Source organism: Amphibalanus amphitrite, unplaced genomic scaffold (assembly GCF_019059575.1).
Source record: "Amphibalanus amphitrite isolate SeventyFive unplaced genomic scaffold, NRLGWU_Aamphi_draft 000270F_arrow, whole genome shotgun sequence".
Lineage (NCBI taxonomy): Eukaryota > Metazoa > Arthropoda > Thecostraca > Balanomorpha > Balanidae > Amphibalanus > Amphibalanus amphitrite.
The window spans coordinates 521,564-543,276 of record NW_024881765.1 but is presented as its reverse complement, the minus strand read 5'-3'; the positions used below and the strand labels follow the sequence as shown (position 1 = coordinate 543,276).

General features: G+C 47.9%; 1 protein-coding gene across 1 annotated transcript in view; it reads left to right on the top strand.

The window, feature by feature from the left end:
* The window catches only part of LOC122387013, a 75,037-nt gene that overhangs the window by 4,722 nt on the left and 48,602 nt on the right, over positions 1-21,713 (top strand). Inside the window, exons 2-3 of the mRNA XM_043376807.1 lie at positions 4,970-5,147; positions 7,160-7,318. Coding sequence (XP_043232742.1) covers positions 4,980-5,147; positions 7,160-7,318 — 327 coding nt within the window. The 5' untranslated portion in view covers positions 4,970-4,979. The remainder of the gene's footprint in view (positions 1-4,969; positions 5,148-7,159; positions 7,319-21,713) is intronic.

Sequence of the window (21,713 nt, the reverse complement as noted above, 5' to 3'; positions counted from 1 at the left end):
GGTGCCCGTTACCCGGTGCAATCACCTGTGACCGGAGCTGCCAGTCTGCAGCCGGTCGGCGGTGCTCACTGCGGGCTTCTGTAGTCCGAGCTCCGACGCCGAATTCCGTCGTGCGGCGTGCACCTGTGCCCTGGAATGTGACCACTGTGTGACGTCACTCAGTATTTTGTGTGACGTCATCTGTTGGCAGTCGGCACCGAGCGAGTCCACAGAGTATTGAGTGATGTCTGGTGGCGAGTCTGAACAGGAAAACTGCAGCCAAAACTGTGGCCGTCGACTGGCGGTGGTCACGTGACAAATTGCACAGCATTGCTGACTTGCTGAGCACATCGGTCAGTTGTGGTTGGGTTTGGTTGCTAGGCGGCTTCGTTCAGTGTGCGTGATGACTTCTGTCGTTCGTGTTTAGTGCCTGCCACTGTCTTTTGCGTCAGACGAGGTTCGTGCACCACGAGTGTACTCAACGGTACGGTGCTTGGCTCAGTTCGGCGCTGCACAGTGGGTTCAAATGCAGGCCAACTGTGTTTATGGCTCGTGTTCCTACATGCCTTGTATGGTGACCTAATAATGGCGATGACGCGATAAATATTCTGTACATGGGATGCGGGCGGTGAGGGGAAATGGCTTCCACCATGGTGCGGGTTGATGCGGGCTATGCCCGCGCTCCTCCTGTTTCATCGTTCCACTGCAGCTTCGTGGCGTGAGATGTGTTTCCGCCTGTTACCCAACCGCATGCGATCCTTCAATGGTTGTAGGCCACGACCTTCCGCTGCAGTCAAGCCACCCATCCTGATGCTTCGAGAAGCCTAACTCTGCTGTGCATTGCTACCCGGAAGAATTTGCTGGCTTTGTTCATCTCGCGGTGACACGGCACACAAAAATGTGGGTCGCTTCCGCTTAGACATCGGTTTTACTCATGCTGTCGATCAAGCAGTCAATTTTTGCGTCAGTCAGAAATAGGCACGTTTGTCTCATTCTACGAACTGTTGAGAACGTGATAGGCTGTTATGTAATATATCTACAGTTCATTGGAATGGGGAAAACATAGTCAGTTTTAAACCGGCAATGCTTTATCATAAGTGATTAGCTTCAACAAAGACAGCTTATTTCTTCCTTTGCTGTGCGTCGTGCGCTGCTGCAGCGCATTCCTGCATCATCGCACATCATTGACACCACAATCCGCCTTTGGCCGGCCAGACTGGTAATCAGTCCGATGCTATTTTCTGAAATGTCCTTCAGCCACTATGGCAGTGAATAATTTGAATATCGGCACCCGGTAGTCTGTAGTGGGTAGCGCTACCTACTGCATATGAAAAGTCAGCGTACCTATAGCACTGAAGGTTGTGGACATGACAGCTCGCTGCTCTCGCCACCACTTTGCCGCCTGGATTGCAGGTCGGTAACTGATTCTGTCACATAGGCCAGAACACATGGCTATTTTTGGCAGGATATCAGATGCGCCTTGAAGGTTTCTGACCTTCGCTTTTATCATCGTTCCGACCTTCGTTCTACGTATAGGTAGCGGAAACCAAGAATGACCTACCCCATTCAGCAGCCTGGGTCAGCGGTCTCAGCCTTTATTCGTCTTGTGTCAAAATTGTATTCACAGTAACGACAGTAACGACACTCACACACGAACATAGTCTTAACACTAGCCTCTTCGTTCCAGCAGAATCAATCTCACGGTCTCGGCATCAGACAGTACCTGTCTCCCTTACAAACTCGCCCCCAACTCCAAACAGGCTTTTGCTACTGAGAACGAGAGACGATTTGGTATGCCTTCTCAGCGTGCAGAGATCGTTGCATTGTGCATTGTGCAGGGTGCAGCTCTGGCAGTAACTTTCAGCGATGTCAGTCGCCTATTTGCCCTGGTGGTGAGGGTTTAGAGGGGAGCGGCGTCGGTCCCCTCCTATCGGCCCGGCTGAGGGCCACTCCCTCTGCCCAGGAACGCTATAGGCTGAGAGTTTCGCATACCAATCTAAACAGCCAGCCGTCTAAGTGGGGAGTGCTGTGCAGTGCAGTGTCCTGAAGATTATGTTGGGATACGGCCGGGCAGCTAGTTGTTAACGTAACGACCTCTCGGAATGTAACGCAAACCGTCCTGCAGAACTCCCGGATACATTTTGCGCTCGCCAGCATTCGAGATGCTATCCTGCCCCTGCTGAGGCAATAGTTATTGGACACGCTGCATTACTGTGATTCAGATGAGGTGTTCTTTCGATTGGCGCGGTGTAAATTACAGAGAGATGCGTGCGATAATGCTGCATACATTGCGTAACTCTCCTGTCCTTCCCGCGTTGCGCTCGGGTGGTTCTGATCACACAGAGGGTGGATAGTGCTGTAGAGAAGGAGGAAGATATAGCAAAGAAGAAGGTATAACGGTACTACATAAACAGCTCATCAATAACTGTCCACCTATCGGTGAAATCTCCGTTTGAAGACACTGATATCACGTAGCGAAACCCGCACGTATGGTCGATTGTGCAATGTGTTTTGGAATGATTTATCAAGTCAGACATCTGTCCCGATTAATAAAAGGTCCTTACACTCGCGCGCACCTGTGCAGGATCAATTGCATCGTAAAATTCGGTTGTCTGTAGATGTTTTACAAGGAGTTCGCGTGCACCAACCGGCTATTGACGTGGCTATTTACATATGTTTGACACAAGCCTGAAGACAATAGATCGATCTTATGGTCCTATTGTTTGTCTTTCCTTGGAGTTTCGGTTTCAAAAATACGTCAAGCGCCATCGAAATTTTGAAGCTTCTGTGAAGTGTTGTTTATGTTACCATTAGAAATGACAGGTATAATGACAAATACAACTAATTCTGGCGCTGCTCATATTTAAACTTTTGCAATTCTTCAAGACGTTAGAGATATGAAATAGCTATTAGGTATTTCTGTAGAAACTTATCAGTAATCAACAAACAACGAAGGACAAGTGAAAGAGACGCTTATGAAGATAAAAAATATTTAATTTACAACGCAGGATGCAATCTCAAAGCAATGAAAGATGCACCATTGGTTCCCTATTTTGTTCACAGCAGAATACAGATTATTGAATTAAATTGATCAATCGTAGGCGCTGAGGCGTACACGTGTTTTTAAAGGGCGTAATTACGTGGATATTTAACCGAAAACATCCGAGAACAGTGGAGGAACGCCGGCTACCGTAAGGTACCTACTGGCTTTGAATACTGGTGGAAACAATCGAATTAGCAGCAAAGTGCACATGCAGGTATCAACTAAGCCGTGTCAATGGCAATAACTCTAGCAAACTCGTGTTCAGGTAAGTCAGGATGTTAAAAAAGATGAATAAGAAAGAAGCCTCAGATTTTGTCAATTGTCCAAAAGTTTGGCTTCTGAAAGACTTGACCAATAACGAAAAGGCAAGGCGAGTGAGGGAGACTACATCTCAGAACAAGAAAACATCACCAGATGAGGTAGGAGACTGCAATAGTGTGTTAGAAGCTAGCACAGTAACCCTTATCTATCCCTTGCGGATGTACATACTGGATCATGGGTGTAATCCTTACACAGGATTGTAGACAAGCTTTCGTTCTGTCAACCAGCCAATTAGAAAGAAAACCTTTTCCCGAAAATCCTTAGACTGAAGCATTGCAATTATAAGACTTACTTACAAATAGACAAGTCATGGCAAATACAACATAAAGTCTGCACCGATGATGTTCCTTTTGAAAGCGTAGTGGCTAACTAGAAATGTTATTTTGATCCCGCTCAAAGCCAAGATAATCGGACTGAATAAGACACTATTTTTCTGATAGGGCGCAGTTAACATCAGCGGCTTTTACGGAGCAATTATTGTTTAACCCTCGCCGGACCTATTGGTTTTCTACATACGCGCCGGCCGAGGGGGGGGGGGGGGTACGACCCCCCCTCGCCGTTTCGCCCCTGGTGGAGCTAGCGCGTCGCGGAAAAAACGAGCGTGTGCGCCGTTACGAGACGCAGAGATTGGTACCCGATTTTAAGGTCCTAGGTCATCCGGTGACCTCTGAGGTCAGGTCAAGTGCCTCAGGGTACGGTTCAGTTTTTGGTGAATAACTTCGCAAAAAACGGCCGCAGAGTGCCGATTTTGGCAGCATCGTGTTCGCCTCGCTCAGGCGCGTCGAATGATATACTTTTTGTCCGGGTCAGGTCAACTTGGGGTGTTGACCTCAGGTCAAGGTCAGGTCAGCACCCCCAGGTCACGAAGTTGGTCGAAAGAGGTCATGTCGCATATCATTCGATTCGGCAGGCCTTCCTGAGTCCATTGGTGCCTTTCCCGACTCGCTAGCTCAATTTGATCAAGAGTTATTGACGAAAAACTAATTTGACCTTGATGACGTCATAAATGACGTCACGCAAGGTCAACATTGCAAAAGTGACGCATCTAACCTTGCAAGGAGTGCATCAAATCACGATTCTGTGTGCTTGAGATAGTTGGAGATCGTTCCCGGCGCCAGAATAGCAGTTTGAATTTTTCCCCATTGACTTATAATGGTGAGGTCACGAAAATGACCTGACCTCATATGACCTTTAGGAAAAATCCGAGATATACAAGTTGTGGGACTCATAATGGATACTAGATCCTGCAAGTTTCATTTCCCTGTGACATCTCCTCTGGCAGTGAGGGCGTTGCGAAGTTGCGACATCTGAAGACCGTGCAGAGGTTCACTTATGACGTCATAGGTCAGTGACCTGACCTGACCCAAAAATGCGGTTGGTGTCAAAAGATCCGGCTTGGATCAAAGGTCAGGTATGCCAAGTTTCAGCTCTCTATCTCCAGCGTGTTCGGAGCTATCGCGAAAAAACCCTATGGGGGGGGGGCGGCACCCGCCCCCCCCCCCTCGGCCGGCGAGGGTTAAACATAACAATATTTTTTACAGAGGGAAGACCATCAGTACACCCAGTGTTACTGCATATAATCTGTGACGCTAGCATCTGACAGTGCTTCCCCGCTGTGCTCCACAGACTCCCAGGCATGAGTGTGGTGGCCAGTGACATTGTGTTCGTGCCAAGTGGCCGCTACAGGCCCGACCTGGCCGCCCTGCCGGACCGGGACGCGACTGGAGCTCGCTCCTCACCTCAGGAGCCTGGCCAGCGCGACCCGGCCGCCGCGCCTTCGGCCAGGAACACACGCGTCAAAAAGGTGAGGTACCGCCCGGCTCTAATTTCGCTTCAGAAATTATAAATTGTGCGGAAAAAGAGTGTCCATCATTTTTGATTTTTTGTTTGTTTGCGCTGACGACACCGTTAGCACAGTTGCCCCTCGATGAGGACTGAATTATCGCTTATCGGTTGTATCGCCTATAGCTATGAACCTTCCTTGGAATGTTAAAATTATTTGATTGTGTACATAACGACCGATGTAAGTTAGCACATGGGTGGATAAAAAATGATCATTTAGCTTTCTTAGTGAATAATTGCGTATCTAACCTACAAACTGCATCGTCGTAAAAAACGATTTAAGGATGGAAACGTGACATGTATTTAATCATTAACATTGCTTACTAATGAAAACGACATGCTGCTATTCCGTGTGACCTTTCCACTGCTAGCTGCGAGAGTCGCTTTGTTTCATACTTAGCCCCAGCAAAATATAACCATTTAAGTCGCGGAGACTATGAGCATTTACATGTTTCTGGTGAATGTCGATGGCATCATGCAACGACATCATGGATTCCAGGAAGAAATGGTGATGTTATCCTGAATAATAACAGAGCTGGGATAGTTGTTCGTGACCACGACACAAATTCATGATGCCAAGATTATCAACAGTGTGCATTCACCAAGGCACCAAGATGGCAAATAGCCATGAGACTCACCAATTTTTTCTGTCTTCTTATCCTCATGATAATCGATGCACATGCTTGTGAGCAAGACGAATTGCTGTGCTTATCACAGTGAGATAGAGGGCGAACATTTCGTAGGACCAGCATCCACTCTTATGGCGCCCATATGGTTAGGTATGGGGGTGAGGACTGAAGCCTCGTGCGACTGGTCTGACGATATGGGTCATTTGCATATGACCATGGCTTGTCTGTTGGTTTGCTGCTGTTTAGGGATGACTAAACCGAGTACCTACATTACTACCGAGTACATTTTTATTTTAGGACATGAACAAAGAAGGCGGGAAAGGTTTGCAATACCGATGTTTTCCCCGATTTGACTGTGAATAAGCATGTTGGAAAAAAAATCTTCCCGTTATCAGCTACGTCAAAAGATAGAGATCTTCTTTGAAATGTGCATGCCTGATATGGTGTTAATCGCACCTAACGGGGAATGCAAAGATCTGTCGATACTGTAAGTCATGTTAAACGCTTAGATAAGTATGGTGTCACAAAGAAACTACGAAGGCAAATATGATATTATGCATAAATGCGCTTGCTGTTACCGTAATGTGAACAAGCTGGACAAATAATAAAATACCTATGGTCCCGTTTTCTACTTTCCTTTGTTGCTTACTTTCTCCCCTTCTATGATAACTTGGATCCGACGGTGTCCCTTTATGGAAATATTGTATTTTTTTGCATAGATTATCCACCAATCTGACATATTGCCGGATTACACAGTCTGTTCCGCTGTGCCTTTGCGCTCCTTTTCTTTCCCATAGCTCCGATTCCCTTTTAGGGGATCGAAGCTAAATCAGCTCTTTGAAATCGCAGCATTAAGGGCCACTCATCCGATCTGTCAAACTGCCTGTGAACTTTGGCAGCAGCTTGTCTATACTAAGGCGGGTCAGCGTCTCGACTCATCCTGGGGAAGACGGAGAGACCCGTCTTTATCTTGTCTCGGCGTCAGCTCAGTCTCGTCTCCCGCTGGCTATCGCACTTCTGATCTAAATGTCCATGTAAGGGTTGGTCTGAGCCCGCGGCACCGCCGGCTGCAAAGGAGACCGGTGCACATCATTGGAGTAACCGGCCGCTGCCTTTTTGGCTCTTCCCTCTCAATGATGATACCAACACCGGCATAATCACTGGAGCTGAGGCGTCAGTGTTGGCAGAGCACAACGAAGGCGGTCGTTTAGGCGTGATGGAGGCTGTGGTACAGTAGAACCGCGATGAATGAATCACCTGTAATTGTGTGTTCTGTCATGAATATATTGCTCGTTCACCGCCCCACCATGGCTATTGCTGATTGGTTCATTTTCTCTGCCCGCAGCTTCTAATTGGTCTACAGCGCGATGCTCTCGGCTTCCGTCCGCAGCGCCGCCAGCTGACTGTGGTGACCCGTGTGACCTCCCCGGGTCACGTGAGGTCAGCGGTGCAGCGGCGCGGCAGCTCAGCCAGCCGCCATTCGGTCAGCTCCGTCGGATCACAGGTCAGTCAACGTGGCCGTCACATTCAATAATACGCTTGTTGAAGTCACTGTCCGTTAGCAGACGTAACGAATTATAAAACACGGAAGGCATGGGTGTCCCACGCCTTATTTCGCACTGTCCAGGAATGCAAAGTGTTATTTGTCACCAATATTCTATTATTTGTGAAGATGGCAACTTCGCAATCTTCATCAATAAATATCACAAGGGACTACTGTTCGTGGGACAGTTACAAATTCTGAGAAGAGCTATCTATCCCACGAACTAGGGCTATAAAATATCTACTATACCTATCTATAATATATAAATGTCTACAATATATCTACTGGTTACCGGCAACTGCTATTTCTTAACACTACAATTCTACTTTTCAGTAGCATTATTCACGATTTGCTGAAAAATTTAATTCGATCCGATTGGCCGAAAAGTTTACAACGGGTGATTTTATACTCGGCCACGAGATGGCGGGCAGGTCAGCTCGGGTGTCGGATGGGAGGAACAGCGGTGCACAGGTGGCACTCTCTAGCTCCCTGGCAGTGGCCAGGTGGCGCTTTGGTGCAGCGTCTGTGACCAGTGCTGCTGGCCTGGGTAACATGATTGGACCCCGCTGGCCGCTACCATGGGGATGGGAAGGCTTTCAGGATTTCATTGCTTGTGATGACAATGCCTAACACGGATCCCACATATCATGAATGCTGCAGACATTTCTAATTGAATTCAAATGCTCGATTGAAATGGTTTTCGTCTTATCGATTATCGAACCATCGTTTTCGAGAGGACGAGGACCGTGTTCTTCCTTCTCGCAGTCGCAGAACTTGATAGATGTTTGACTGTATTTTAGCAGGCACACGGGCGTAAACCTGGTACAGGGTGACACAAAAAAACGGTCATCACCAAATTTCGAATAACTTCGGAAGTTTTGTTCAGATCATCGCCAAACTTCGGCCACTTAAGGTCACACCTATGTAGCATACATCCACCAAGTTTCAAGTCTTCACTACGAATACTTTTAGTACAGTGTGTGTTTTACTGACGCTCCACAATGGGCTCCAGGTGAGCGCCACGGCGCTGCAGGGCGTAGGCACACTTGCATCCGGCGGGCAAAGTAGTCGATAACCCGATGGCTGTGCACTTTACAGAGTGCAATGGCCTCTGGAGACAGTGCTCAGGGGGTGTGCTACCCCTGAAACGTTATTCTTTTCGGGTTATCGGCAACTTTGCCCGCCGGATGCAGGTGTGCCTACGCCCTGCAGCGCCGGGGCGCTCACATGGAGCAAATTGTGGAGCGTCCGTAAAACACACACTGTACTAAAAGTATTCGTAGTGAAGACTTGAAACTTGGTGGATGTCTGCTACATAGGTGTGACCTAAAGTGGCCGAAGTTTGGTGATGATCTGAATAAAGCTTCCGAAGTTATTAGAATTTTGGTGATGACCGCTTTTTTGTGTCACCCTGTATATGTAGAATTGTAGAGCCTGTCAGCCAGTTAGGTGGGAAATCTTGTTTCGTCGTGTTGCGTTTGTCCCGCTGCACCGCCACAGCTAGCAGGTAGTACACTACCGCTATCGCTGAGTCGGCTAGAGTGAGGTCAGCACTGCAGCCTGTGGTCTCGGCCGGTAGATGGCGATGCTCAACGCAGGCTTGAACGTTACGTAGTATTCCATTGCTGAATAATTACCGGTTCAAGAACGCTTTGTCAATCGAACGTCACTGGCCGCGTGTTTACTGGAATGGACATTTATTATTTTCCGTTCGGCAATTCAAGACAGACTGTTAAACGGGCAATCGGTGCACCCAATCCAGATTAACCCTCGTCCTGGCAGGGGGGGTCGATGCGACCCCCCCCTAAGGTTTTTCGAAGATAGCGTAAAAACGGCGGCGCGCAGCGCCGCCAAATTTGGTACAGCCTATGGGGCAACCTTTTTACATATGACCTAAAAATTTCAGGTCCGGGTGACCTTGGGTCAGGTCACCAGGTCAGAAAAACCGGTACAAGGTCATGGTTAAATTTCAATTTTCTTTTTGCACCTGTCCAACTCACAGTTTTGCACTGATTTCCTTCAAACTTTCAGGATGTGCTAAGTTCACCGAGTTGTATAACATATAGTTCGGGTTTTTTGAGGTCACTGACCTGAGATCAGTTAGAGCCTAGAGGTCATTACATCGTAATGTTAAGCCTATGGGAAAATACTAAATTCGGAAAATACTGGAGATATCCGCTTCGTTCTATCACTTTTGTGCTTTGAAACCACAGTACTTAACAGCAGGTCACTTGGTGCTTCTTTGTTTGGTGTACTTATCCTTGGGTCAGGTCAAATGAGGTCAACTGAGGTCAAATGACGTTTTTGCCAATAACTTGGCACATAATGACGCTAGAGCTTAAAAATGGTATCATTGTGTTCCTGGTGATCAGCCAAATCGAATGATATGCGATATGATGCAATTTGGTTAACTTTAACTTAATTTATTAGTTTAAGTTTACTTAAAATTTAAGAAAAACTTTAAGTACACTTCAGCAAGCTATAAAGTATATCATTCGACGCGCCTTGACGTGCTGAGTTCACTGGTGCTTTTCGTTTTGCTCTTTCTTAATTAGATCAAAAGTTATAAGCGAAAAACTTTTGACCTGTTTTTAGCGAAATTTTTACATTTATACCCCCCAAACCCCCCTAAATATTGACCTAGAGCAACCAAATTTGCACAGGGGCGAGAACTCCAGGGGGCCCACCTACCTACCAAGTTTGGTGTTTCTAGGTGCTATAGGAGCCAATCGCGAGGGGGGGGGGTCGCATCGACCCCCCCCCCCCCTGCCAGGCCGTGTTATGAAAAATGCCCTGCCAGGGCGAGGGTTAAAGGAACTCTTTCAGATTGGTTATAGGCAACTGTGGGACACCAGTTGGTGTTCCTCCGTTCCATCGCTTCCATCCTCAGGACACAGAAATCCATCTCCTCCACGCCGCAACCCCACTCCGGGCTGGACAGGCACCTTTATCTCATGCGGGCTGCTCCCTTGGAGCGGCACCGCTGCTCCCGAGGGAGCGCACCCCGTAGCCGGGTGCAGAGAGTGCTTGGGGGGCTGGTCGGCCTGTCCTTTCGGACGGGCTCAGCCCCGGCGACTCTCTAGGGTGTCTGCCCAGACCAATGTCTCCCCCTAATTCCTATCATTCTTCCGGCCCTGAAATGGTCTTGTCAGATCGAAAGGGCCTAACCCAACAAAACAAAACCAGTTGGTGAGAAGGGACCTCTCTCCTCAAGAAGGCCCAATGCCTCTCTCCCATCCCTTCATTCAGTAGTCCCGAGATTTCTCGGGCCCGGCAGGTCAGAGGGCTGCTCTGGGACATAAAGCGAGGCAGTGCCCTCGGGACGTGTCACCGGACCAAAGGATCTGTTTAATCTTTAGTATTTTTAAATCTACATATCTATCACATTGCTCAGGCAGCTGCACATTATAGTGGCAAAAGTACGCGTACGATGCCTCAGTACTGGCCGCTGCCACCGTTTGAATGGCGTTGCACGGCTATTTCTGTTTGTCGCTACTCATTTTTCTTCCTTCCTCCATCCCTGTCCCTCGATCCCAGTCTCTCCATCCCTCCCTCCTGTCTTTCGCCCTTCCATTTCCCCGTCCCTCCATCCCTCCATCCCTCGGTCGCGTCGGTCGGTCGGCTGTGACCCTGACCGGCAGTAGCCGACGCCGTGACTCGACTGACCTTGGCCTGTCCCGTGAGCCGTGCCGTGCCGTCCTCCTCCTCTCTCTCCCCTCCCCCTCTCTGTCGATTCAGCACCGAGCAGGCCACGTGCTCCCCGCCAGGTCAGGCGACACCTGGACAATAGGGAGCCACCGCTGTGGGTCAGGGTCGGGGCAAAACTGGATCCAGACGCCATGCACGGTGTCGCGGAGCTGGAAAAAGGAGTGTTCCATCTGCAACGTTATTGAAAACATTTACCTAATTAGCCTCCGTACACAGTTCTGCAATCATTGCCAAAATTTTGTCATCGAAAACATTGCTGTGGATTACGAGCTCAAGGAACGAACAGCTCAATAGGAATGTTCTAAACCGACATCAACTGCTTTTGCAAAAACCTTGGGTACAGGGACCCGCAGTTGCTACTGTACACATATATTACCAATTTAGAATTGTGCTATTATTTGCTAAGTGCTGGCCATTGGAGAAAAGAAATGTAGTGCAAAGTATGGAGGAATAACACATGTTTGCTCCTAGCACGTATGTTTTGTATAATTCCTCTTACCGCAACAGATATTCTTCCAAAACTACAATCGTGCTATTTTTCCGCGCCGGTTGCCTCCCCAGAGCCCGTCCTTGGTATCGCCACTAGCTCCCGCTCCCGCTACGTGAATGAAAGTCACGTGACTACTACACGTTTGCGCTCAGTACTAACACACCTAGCCCGAGGGCCGGTCCGTAGCGGGGAGGGGTAGGACGCCAGAGCTCCAGCGCAGTGGAGGTGGTGGTGGCCCGTATCATAAAGAGGCAACCGTAAGCAGAACTACAATTGCCGCAGTATGAGATTGTGATAAAGTTTTCTTTAAATGTATTGATTAACAAGAAAGTGCAACGCTTTTTCGATATTATAAAACGGTGTCCAAGGTCTTGGAAGAACTGTGAAACATATTCAGGAACGTATAAATTTCTGATACAGGCCATGACCTTTCACCTTGCCTCCGGGGAGGACCGCTCAGGAAGCCACATACCGAACGAATCGAGGCCTCGCAGCGCTGCGGCAGACGAGGTGGAGAACCATCGCCTGGTCTTTCGATTACTTATGTTTCCAGAAGAAGAAAAGGGGGAGGGCTGTTTTCAACCCACTCACCAATCCTTGCGTTATTAAGTTATAGCTTACCAAAAAGATACAACACAATGGTGGCCGTCACGGGCGTCACGAGATGTAGCGAATATAGCCTCAGCCACACCGGTTTTAAGTAAACCTTAAGCATTGGAATTCAGGCCAGTGATCCTGAAGCAGTATTTTATTTTTGTCGTGCATAAGCTGGGATCACGTGGGCAAAGTTAATTGCGAAGAAACGGTTTAGTTTCAGAACATTTCTGAGGCTAATCGCGCTAAATAGTATACGTTTGTTGCAAAATGTCCGATAGAATGTTGACGTGCTATCCAGATGATGGAATCTGGACGATGATGGAATCTGGATGGAACACAAGAAGTAAAAAAAATGGCATCGTTAGTCATGTTCCATACCTTTAAATCGATTCGTCAGCTCGGTTCGAGCTCAATAGTTCTTTTGCGGATGATCGGTTCGTTTTTTTTACAGTTTATGAGCCCGCAACCACCCTCCCCAGTCCCCCCCCCCCAACAACAACAATTGTTGACAAATACTGTGATGGCCTAAAATGCCCTCAATTGTGTTAAGCATTTGGGGCTCTCAACTTTGATTTGTTAAAACTATTGGTCTATTCATTAACAACATCTGTCAAATTTGCCGTATCATTAAACTCCTATTGAGTTTGTATTTCACACTTCTCTAAAATGAACATTTTTATCACTGGATAGTTCTTTTATGAATGGATGGTCGCATGAATGAACGAATGAATAGCTCTACATCATTTGAGCGTCAGATGAAATCAATCCTAAAACATCTATCAGTCTGCAACGAAAAGGTTTTAAAACGGCAGTGCAAGTTCAGTGTAGTTTCTAATCTATGCCGTTTTTCATTAAGTGTCTCATAGCTCCTCAATCTTGAGCCGCTTCTCTCACGATTCATTTTATGTGATGCTTATATTGTTAACCCTCGCATGTGTGCGGCGTTTGCCAGCTTCTAATGTGTAGGGGGGGGGGTCGGTTGGACCCCCCCCTTGCCGTTTGGCCCCTGATCGAGCTAGAGCTTCGCGGAAAAAGACGAGCGTGTTGCCCGTGACGAGAGGAAGCCGATGATACCCAATTTTAAGGTCCTAGGTCATTGGTTGACCTTCCAGGTCAGGTCAATGACCCAAAGTCGGGAAAATCGGGACCTGTTAGAAAGTCGTAAAGTGTGGCTGCTATGGGGTTTTTCGGGGTGCTGATCACGAATATCGTGTTAGTTTTGATCACAGATGATGTCTTGAAGCATTTAGACCAGGTCGGGTCAGGTCAGGTCAGGTCAACCAGTAGGCGTCGTGACGGGTATTCGTAGTACGTGTCAACCGCCTCTGACAGCTTCGTAACATGTTACGAAGTCACCAAAACTACTTCGTAAATGTTCAAATGGTTGCTAAATTCGAATTCAGCTCCAAAAACTAGCCTAGAAACATGTAAAACTCGAAAAAGTGACCCGAGGTCACCCGAGGTCACCAAAGGTCAATGACCTGACCTGACCTTCAGGTGACCTTGACACACACGGGAGTAACATCAAATCACATGTTTGAACGTTTGAAACCACGAAAAGCTTGCAAACACGCGGCTAGTGCGAGCCGACATACGCGAAATCGCGATTCCGGCCAAACATGGTCTCGGAAAAGAGGTCACAGGTCAAAGGTCATTTGGGTCAGGGTCATGAAATTTTCAGGGTAGGTGTCAAATTGATCAATGAGAGGGTACTGAAAGTTTCGTCGCGATCGGCCGCTTTTTACGCGAGTTATTCGCGAAAAACCATGGGGGGGTCCATCCGACCCCCCCCCCTACACATGCGAGGGTTAATGAAGTTATTGTGTATTCGAGCGGTCTTTAAACTGCTATCGAAATAAATTAAAGTATTTCGGCACTTAAAAACCAATCGATATTTAAACCTCACCCGTTTAAGCATTTTTAAGCGTCTTACATGTAGCGGTAGGGCGTAGAAGCCCTCAGTCGTTCGGCCCTTTATAATATAGAGCCAGAGCTTCGCTGAAAAAGAAAAAAAGAGCGCGCTCCTCGTGACGAGAGAAATCCGATGATTTTAGGGTCCTGGTCATCGGTGACGAGGGAAAGCCAATTATCTTTATGTCCTGGTCAATGTTGAGATACTAGGTCATTGGTCGACCTCCCAGATCATGTTAATAACCCAAAAGCACGAAAAATTGGATCCTGCTAGAATTTATCCAAGTGAAGTTTGCCGGGGACTTGGCTTCCTCCTGACTTCGAATTTGCACTTGTTTTGTTCAAATAATCAAAGCATTTCGGGTAGGACGGGTCACGCCAGATCATCCATTAGGCGTTCCGCCGGCTATCCATAGAATGTTAACCAGCACTGACAGCCTTGCAACATGTTGGATAGGCACTATAACTGATACCAAACTATGCCTAGTTTTCAAAGCTAAAATGGGTGCTAAATTTCAAACCAACATTACCTAAAAACCACAGTAAAAAGGTGTAAATTTAAAGAGGTTAACCGACATCATTTCAAGTAAACGACCTTAATCTGAGTTTCACGTGACCTTGGCACCCACAACAATCAATGAGAAACATTAAATATTATATTTCACATGTTGTCACGTCCCTTATCACATAACGACTATGGAAACACTCAGAAGATGTGCGCTGACTGACTTTCAATCGCTCATCTGGCTAACATCATGATCAGTCACAGGTCAAAGGTAATTTGGTTCAGGGATTTCAAATTCTCGGGGAAGGTGCAAAAATAATAAGGGCTATTTACTTTTCCGGGAAGCTGTAAAATTGATTATCTCCAGGGCACCAAAGAATCGTCGCAATCCTTCGCTTTTACGCGATTTAGGTATTGGTGAAAAACAGAGGGCGGGGTCTACTTAACTCTATTTGTAGGTATGTGTGGTGAGGGTTAATATTCATTTTATCTGTGTTGATGAATGAGCGACAATTTCTACATGAACTGAGACCAGTCCACTTGAGTATGTTTTTCTCACGGACAATGACAATACAATAACAATGCGAATAAATCAGACGTTTCGGACAACAACGTGCCTTCGTCAGTGAAGAAAAATAAGTGTAGGTTTAACATCGATTATTAATATATGCGGCACCGTCTCGGTATGGCCAGCCGGGTTGCCGGTAAAATATACAAATGTTTATATGCTTCCATGATGTGCTTAAAAAACTGCTGAAAATATATCTGAAAAAAAAATAAAGATAACTACTTCATTGATTTTATCGAGAGATAACACCTATACCTATTATAGTGACTAATTTCTTGCCACTGACGAAGGCACTTTGTTGTGCGAAACGTCTGGTTTTATTCGTATTGTTATTGTATTGTCATTCCCTGTGAGAAAAAGCATAACGCTTCAGTTCTAACCATAAGAGTGAAGCGGCTTATTGTAACACTTCACTGCGTATACGAAACCCCTAAGTCCCTAAAAATAATCCTATTTACCTACAGCTTTTAAAAAGATACAGCTTACGAGTATACAGCTTACTGCTTAGGCATACAATTTTTTTTTGCAACAAGGCAATATTCATTTATCTCCACAGAATATGTTAAAATAGTGCTGCTGAAGTTCACTTTCAAAGCGTCGCCTCCACGAATTCCACAGCTCTCGAGTGCCATTTTGGATCACGGAACATGGCTGGGCGCGGGACAGGTCGTGTGCGAGCTTGGACGGACCACGTGACCACCTCCTGCCCTCCCCTTCATTCCCGTCCCCTTCCCTAGCAGGGCCTCCGATCTACCCGCGCCCCAGGCAGTCGGCTCGGTCCGACCCTCACTGGTCGAGCCCCAGTGACGCCTGCGTTTGTGCCGGGTGCAAAACTGGAGCAGTTACTAGCGCCGGAACTAGTAATCAGCACGACCATCGTCAGATGGCAGGAGTGAATGGAATAAGCGGTTCCAGGTTTTAGAAGGAATGGGGCAGGAAGAAGCGCTGAAAACAAGGTTTTGCTGATACAGCCATAAAACGTTCATTAAATTAGGAGAGCAGCACATCAGTTTAAAGCCCTTCAGATGGTGGTTTTAATAAGCACACAATCATTTCCCAATTCGCCTTCAACGGTGTCACAGGCCAAGAATACGCTGAAATACTAGTGTGTACAGAAGCAACTGCGGGTCCCTGTACCTACTAAAAAACGTTGCTTAACCCGCGCACCGACGGGGGTCTGCGCCAACTTCGCACCGACGGGGGGGGGGGGGGCGGATGACCGCCCCCCTGAGATCTCGAGAACGAAGCAAGATAGCGACAAGCGGTAAACGGCATCGGATACGCACGGTCAAGATCTACAATTTTTACAAAGGTCATTTTCAGGTCAGGTCAAAGATGACGTCACAGGGGTCGAAAAACTCAAAATGGCGGCGCTAGATATGGAGATAGTTTTTCTCGAATAACTTTCGAATTAGTCAAGATAGGAACAAACTAAGGGCATCATCGTAATCCTCTCGTCAATCCGCATCGATTGATATATATGTTGACCTCGAAAGGTCAAGGTCAAAGGTTGACCTCAGGTCACGTGACCTCGAGGTCATCATGTATATCATTCGATGCGTCTTGACGAGCTGAACACAATGAGACCATACACGCGTCTGTATCTTGTTCCTGTACGGAGTTATTGGCCAAAAACCTTTGGTGACCTTTGATGACGTCACATGACCTCACAGCTGCCCAACAGCAAAACAGACCTCAAGGTAGTGAAGGTTGATCGTATATGAAGTCATGTATGGTATATGGGGCCATTCCGACCCGTTTTAGTTGTAAAAACAGGGAGTTGATTTTTCCCCATTGACTTATCATGGGGAGGTCGCGAAATTGACCTGACCTTAGGTTACCGATATCAAAATTCCGAGATATACAAATTGTAGCTACTAATGACCTAATAACATCCTGCGACTTTCAAAGGCCTCCGACATCTACTGTAGCTCTGGCACGGTGACAAAGTTGCAAAAAAGTGACTTGAGGTTGGGTCATTCAAAGTGACCTGGTGACCTGACCTTGAAAGGTAGGAGGTTCAAACCTGCACACCATGTGTAAAATTGATAAGGGAATAGTCATACCAAATTTCGCGGCGCTACGCGCCGCGGTTTTCCCGCTATTCGCGAAAAACCTCAGGGGGGGGGGCGGATATCCGCCCCCCCCGTCGGTGCGAGGGTTAAATGTTCAATGAGTGCTAAGCTGTTGGGATGAGTGATTTTACACGACATGCCACGTCTTAATACGGCATTTTTAATAACATGCGTTAATTTGGTCATTCAATTCAATGGTTGCACATGCACTCAGATCGATATGTTGTTTTGATTTAACCCTCGCCGGCCGAGGGGGGGGGCGGGTGCCGCCCCCCCCCCATAGGGTTTTTTCGCGATAGCTCCGAACACGCTGACGATAGAGAGCTGAAACTTGGCATACCTGACCTTTGATCCAAGCCGCATCTTTTGACACCAACCGCATTTTTGGGTCAGGTCAGGTCACTGACCTATGACGTCATAAGTGAACCTCTGCACGGTCTTCAGATGTCGCAACTTCGCAACGCCCTCACTGCCAGAGGAGATGTCACAGGGAAATGAAACTTGCAGGATCTAGTATCCATTATGAGTCTCACAACTTGTATATCTCGGATTTTTCCTAAAGGTCATATGAGGTCAGGTCATTTTCGTGACCTCACCATTATAAGTCAATGGGGAAAAATGAAAACTGCTATTCTGGCGCCGGGAACGATCTCCAACTATCTCAAGCACACAGAATCGTGATTTGATGCACTCCTTGCAAGGTTAGATGCGTCACTTTTGCAATTTTGACCTTGCGTGACGTCATTTATGACGTCATCAAGGTCATATTAGTTTTTCGTCAATAACTCTTGATCAAATTGAGCTAGCGAGTCGAGAAAGCCACCAATGGACTCAGGAAGACCTGCCGAATCGAATGATATGCGACATGACCTCTTTCGACCAACTTCGTGACCTGGGGGTGCTGACCTGACCTTGACCTGAGGTCAACACCCCAAGTTGACCTGACCCGGACAAAAAGTATATCATTCGACGCGCCTGAGCGAGGCGAACACGATGCTGTCAAAATCGCGGCTCTGCGGCCGTTTTTTGCGAAGTTATTCACCAAAAACTGAACCGTACCCTGGGGCACTTGACCTGACCTCAGAGGTCACCGGTTGACCTAGGACCTTAAAATCGGGTACCAATCTCTGCGTCTCGTAACGGCGCACACGCTCGTTTTTTCCGCGACGCGCTAGCTCCACCAGGGGCGAAACGGCGAGGGGGGGGTCGTACCCGCCCCCCCCCCCTCGGCCGGCGCGTATGTAGAAAACCAATAGGTCCGGCGAGGGTTAAGCGACACCATGAGCTACGCTTTTTTTGTCGTGGTAAGAATTTGCTACATAACTGTGACTGTCTCATCAATAAGCTTTCTGATAGCGCATGCCATGGACGGCAATGGCTACGGCACGCGTAGGGAAAACGATGCTGAATTTACCGGCGCATTTTTTATAGTCAGGCGAGGAAAACGAACGTCTTTTGTATGAATTCGTCACGTTGTTAGGCACAGTGACATTTAAAACATGTGTAAGCTCTCTTATATGGATTGGGCGGGCTGCAGCATACATTAGAAACTATGTCGGGCGCAGCCTTGAAATGAAGCATGACTGCGCCCGCGTTGTCAGTCACTGACATCTGGGACACTCCTCAATCTGATAGAGATAGCGGAGCTAAGTAGGTAAGAAAATTCTCGACCGAACGTCAACAGTTATACGAGAGTGAGCCAAGAGTGACTTTGTGGCAATAAGGTGAGCTAATGCCGCATATAATGACGCTCTAAAAATGTTGTCATGCAGCTGCTGATGTTATTTTTCATCGCTTGACTTATTCCTTTTCCTCCCAATTGGTTCATTACCTTATAACAAGCGCTGAAGGATTTCGAGTTCCCAAATCTGATATCATGAAGTCCAGGGAAATGGTGGTAATACTAATGCGTGCATGTAGAATCATTCATAGATTGGCTACAATTGGTTCATTGCGTAATGTCGTAACTACCGGTGTTATTACATGGAGAATCATCAAATATTTTGATTTCATTATTGTCCGGCACGTGTGAATATATAATTAAATATTTCATGAAGTGGTTACGTACATCTTGGCACGCTTGAAAATGGTAAAACGTTTATTCTACGATGTAACAAATGAAGAGGTCGTTTTGCGTAGAGACCTACATTTTGAAGAAAAAAAATCAAGTCAAGCTGCCAATGATTAAGCAGCGCGGTGGAGGTCATCTTCAGCATCTCCTCTAATGAGCTGCTAGGCTTCGTGTGGCAGCGAGTGATGCGGTGTTTGGTATTTGCAGTTTTACCATTTCCTTGTGCATCTGATGGTACCAGTAAACTATCTGTTGTATAAGAACGAATTGAGTGAAAACATCGGCCTTCATTCAATGACGCAAGGTATTAAATTCCTCAAATTCTTAGCCATAATTACGTTGTCGTTTGGCGTCGGACAGCTGATGTGGCAGTGTCGTCGCATCAAATTGGTGTGGTATTGTGCTGCTGGCGACAGACTGCCAATTATAATGCATGAACGATCCCCACATTCCAGCCGTGAGACGAGTATTCACGTTCTACCTGTTTTCCATTGTTCCATAGCTCACCGTTCGTCGACCTCCGCGTCGGAGCTGTGACAGACCAGCTCAGGCCAGCTCAGTAAACTCACGACACACTCGCCAACAGCTCAGGGAACTCATGGCACACTCACCAACAGCTCAGCAAATAAAAAGCCTTTTGATGATCCGCTCAACTCAATACCAAAGATAGACGCAACGTGCGAGTCCCGATGCCACATAAACAGTATGTAGCTGGTTCAGCTCTCTCTAACGAAGAGCGATCAGACGTTCGTTACGTTAGCAGTAGCAGTGGCGTACGCACATACAGGACATTCCGTGCATGCCCTGTCCCTTTGGCTCATCGTCCCCGGCGCCCTCAGTGACTGGCGCCCCTCTGTCCAGTGTTGGCGCTCCTCCAGTCGATAGCGGCGCGCTTCTAGTTGATGGCGAAGCCCCTCTGTCCAGTATTGGCGCTCCTCTGGTGATAGTGGCGCCCTCCTAGACGATATGGTGGGCCGGTGGCGCCCCTTTGTCCAGTATTAGCGCCCCTCCAATCGATAGCGTCGCGCTCCTAAATGATGGTGGGTGGTGCCCCTCTGTCCAGTGTTGGCGCCCCTCCAGTCGACAGTGTCGCGCTCTTATGTAGATGATGGCGGCGCCCCTCTGTCCAGAGTTAGCGCTCCTCCGGTCGATAGCAGCGCGCTCCTAGATTATGGCGGCGCCCCTCTGTCCAGTATTGGCGCCCCTCCAGTCGACAGTGTCGCGCTCCTAGATGATGATGTCAGTTATGTTCGTTCCGCACGTGTACGAACATAACTGACACATTGAAGTTTCAGATATGTGGCGCCCTCCTTGTTGTTGGCGCCCTCCTTGATTGGCGCCCTCTCGACCAATGCCCTGGTCCTTCGCAAATTCCTGGGTACGCCAGTGAGCAGTAGCACCAACTTTGGGCATTGTGTCCAGTTTTGCAACGTGCAAACTCGAAGCCGCGGTAACCCAAGCTAGCCTGACCAACCGGGCTCCTCGAGGTCAGACGGGCGCCCGTCGAAATGGGCTCACATTTCGCTCTGATTTACTATACGCCGTCCACCGCGACTGCAGACATTGACTCAGCTGAGGGCTGCAGAAGTAGGCCGGGGTCGTGCAGGGCTGTGCGGCAGGCCCCACACTCTATCTCGCACCCCGCTGATCGGTGCTCGTGTCCGTCAAAGGCAGCCGTGTGTCTGACGACGCTGATCGTCCATTCACAGTTTGTGATGGACTGGTGCGGCGCTCGCCATCGCCATCGATACAAGAGCGATTTTAGCACCGAGAGCGGCACACATCAGCCTCCAGGGTCACGATTGGAGCATTATCAAGCCGTCCATGTCAGGTTTAGCAGCGGCTCCGGCGGTCTCGAGTGATTTTTGTGCAAGAGCACCGGCTGACCATATTTGCCGCGAGGTGTTGCGTAAGCCGGGACCGATACTGGCGGCGATCGACGGATCACGAGGTCACAGGAGGGGCGCTGACGGCGCCGTGACCAGAATCACGATCTGGAAGGGCGGCGCCGCCCCGGGCGCGATCCTATCTGTCGACGGCTCAGCGGGGGCTACGCCGACCCGACCTCGGGTGTGGGGTCTACATCCACACCCTGCTGGGACCGTTGGACCAAGGGCGGATAGATAATACGGTCACCAAATAGTGGCCTGAAACTGCTTTGGGCTGATGAATAGGTATGTAACTACCTGCACTAGAAATAGTTGAATATTTTATCAGCTTAACTTGCTTTCTTCCTGTTTTCTTCTGACTTGATGCCGTCGGTTTGATATTCTGTGTTGTATTATTCTCACCTGCACAGCCGGATTTACTAGCCAGATGTGCTGCACATTACCATATTGCGCACACGTTATGGTGGCGTGCTTCTGTTAGAGGCCTCTGCTTTGACGAGTAGGGGGATTTGGCCGCTTTTTTTAGAAAACGATGTAACTAA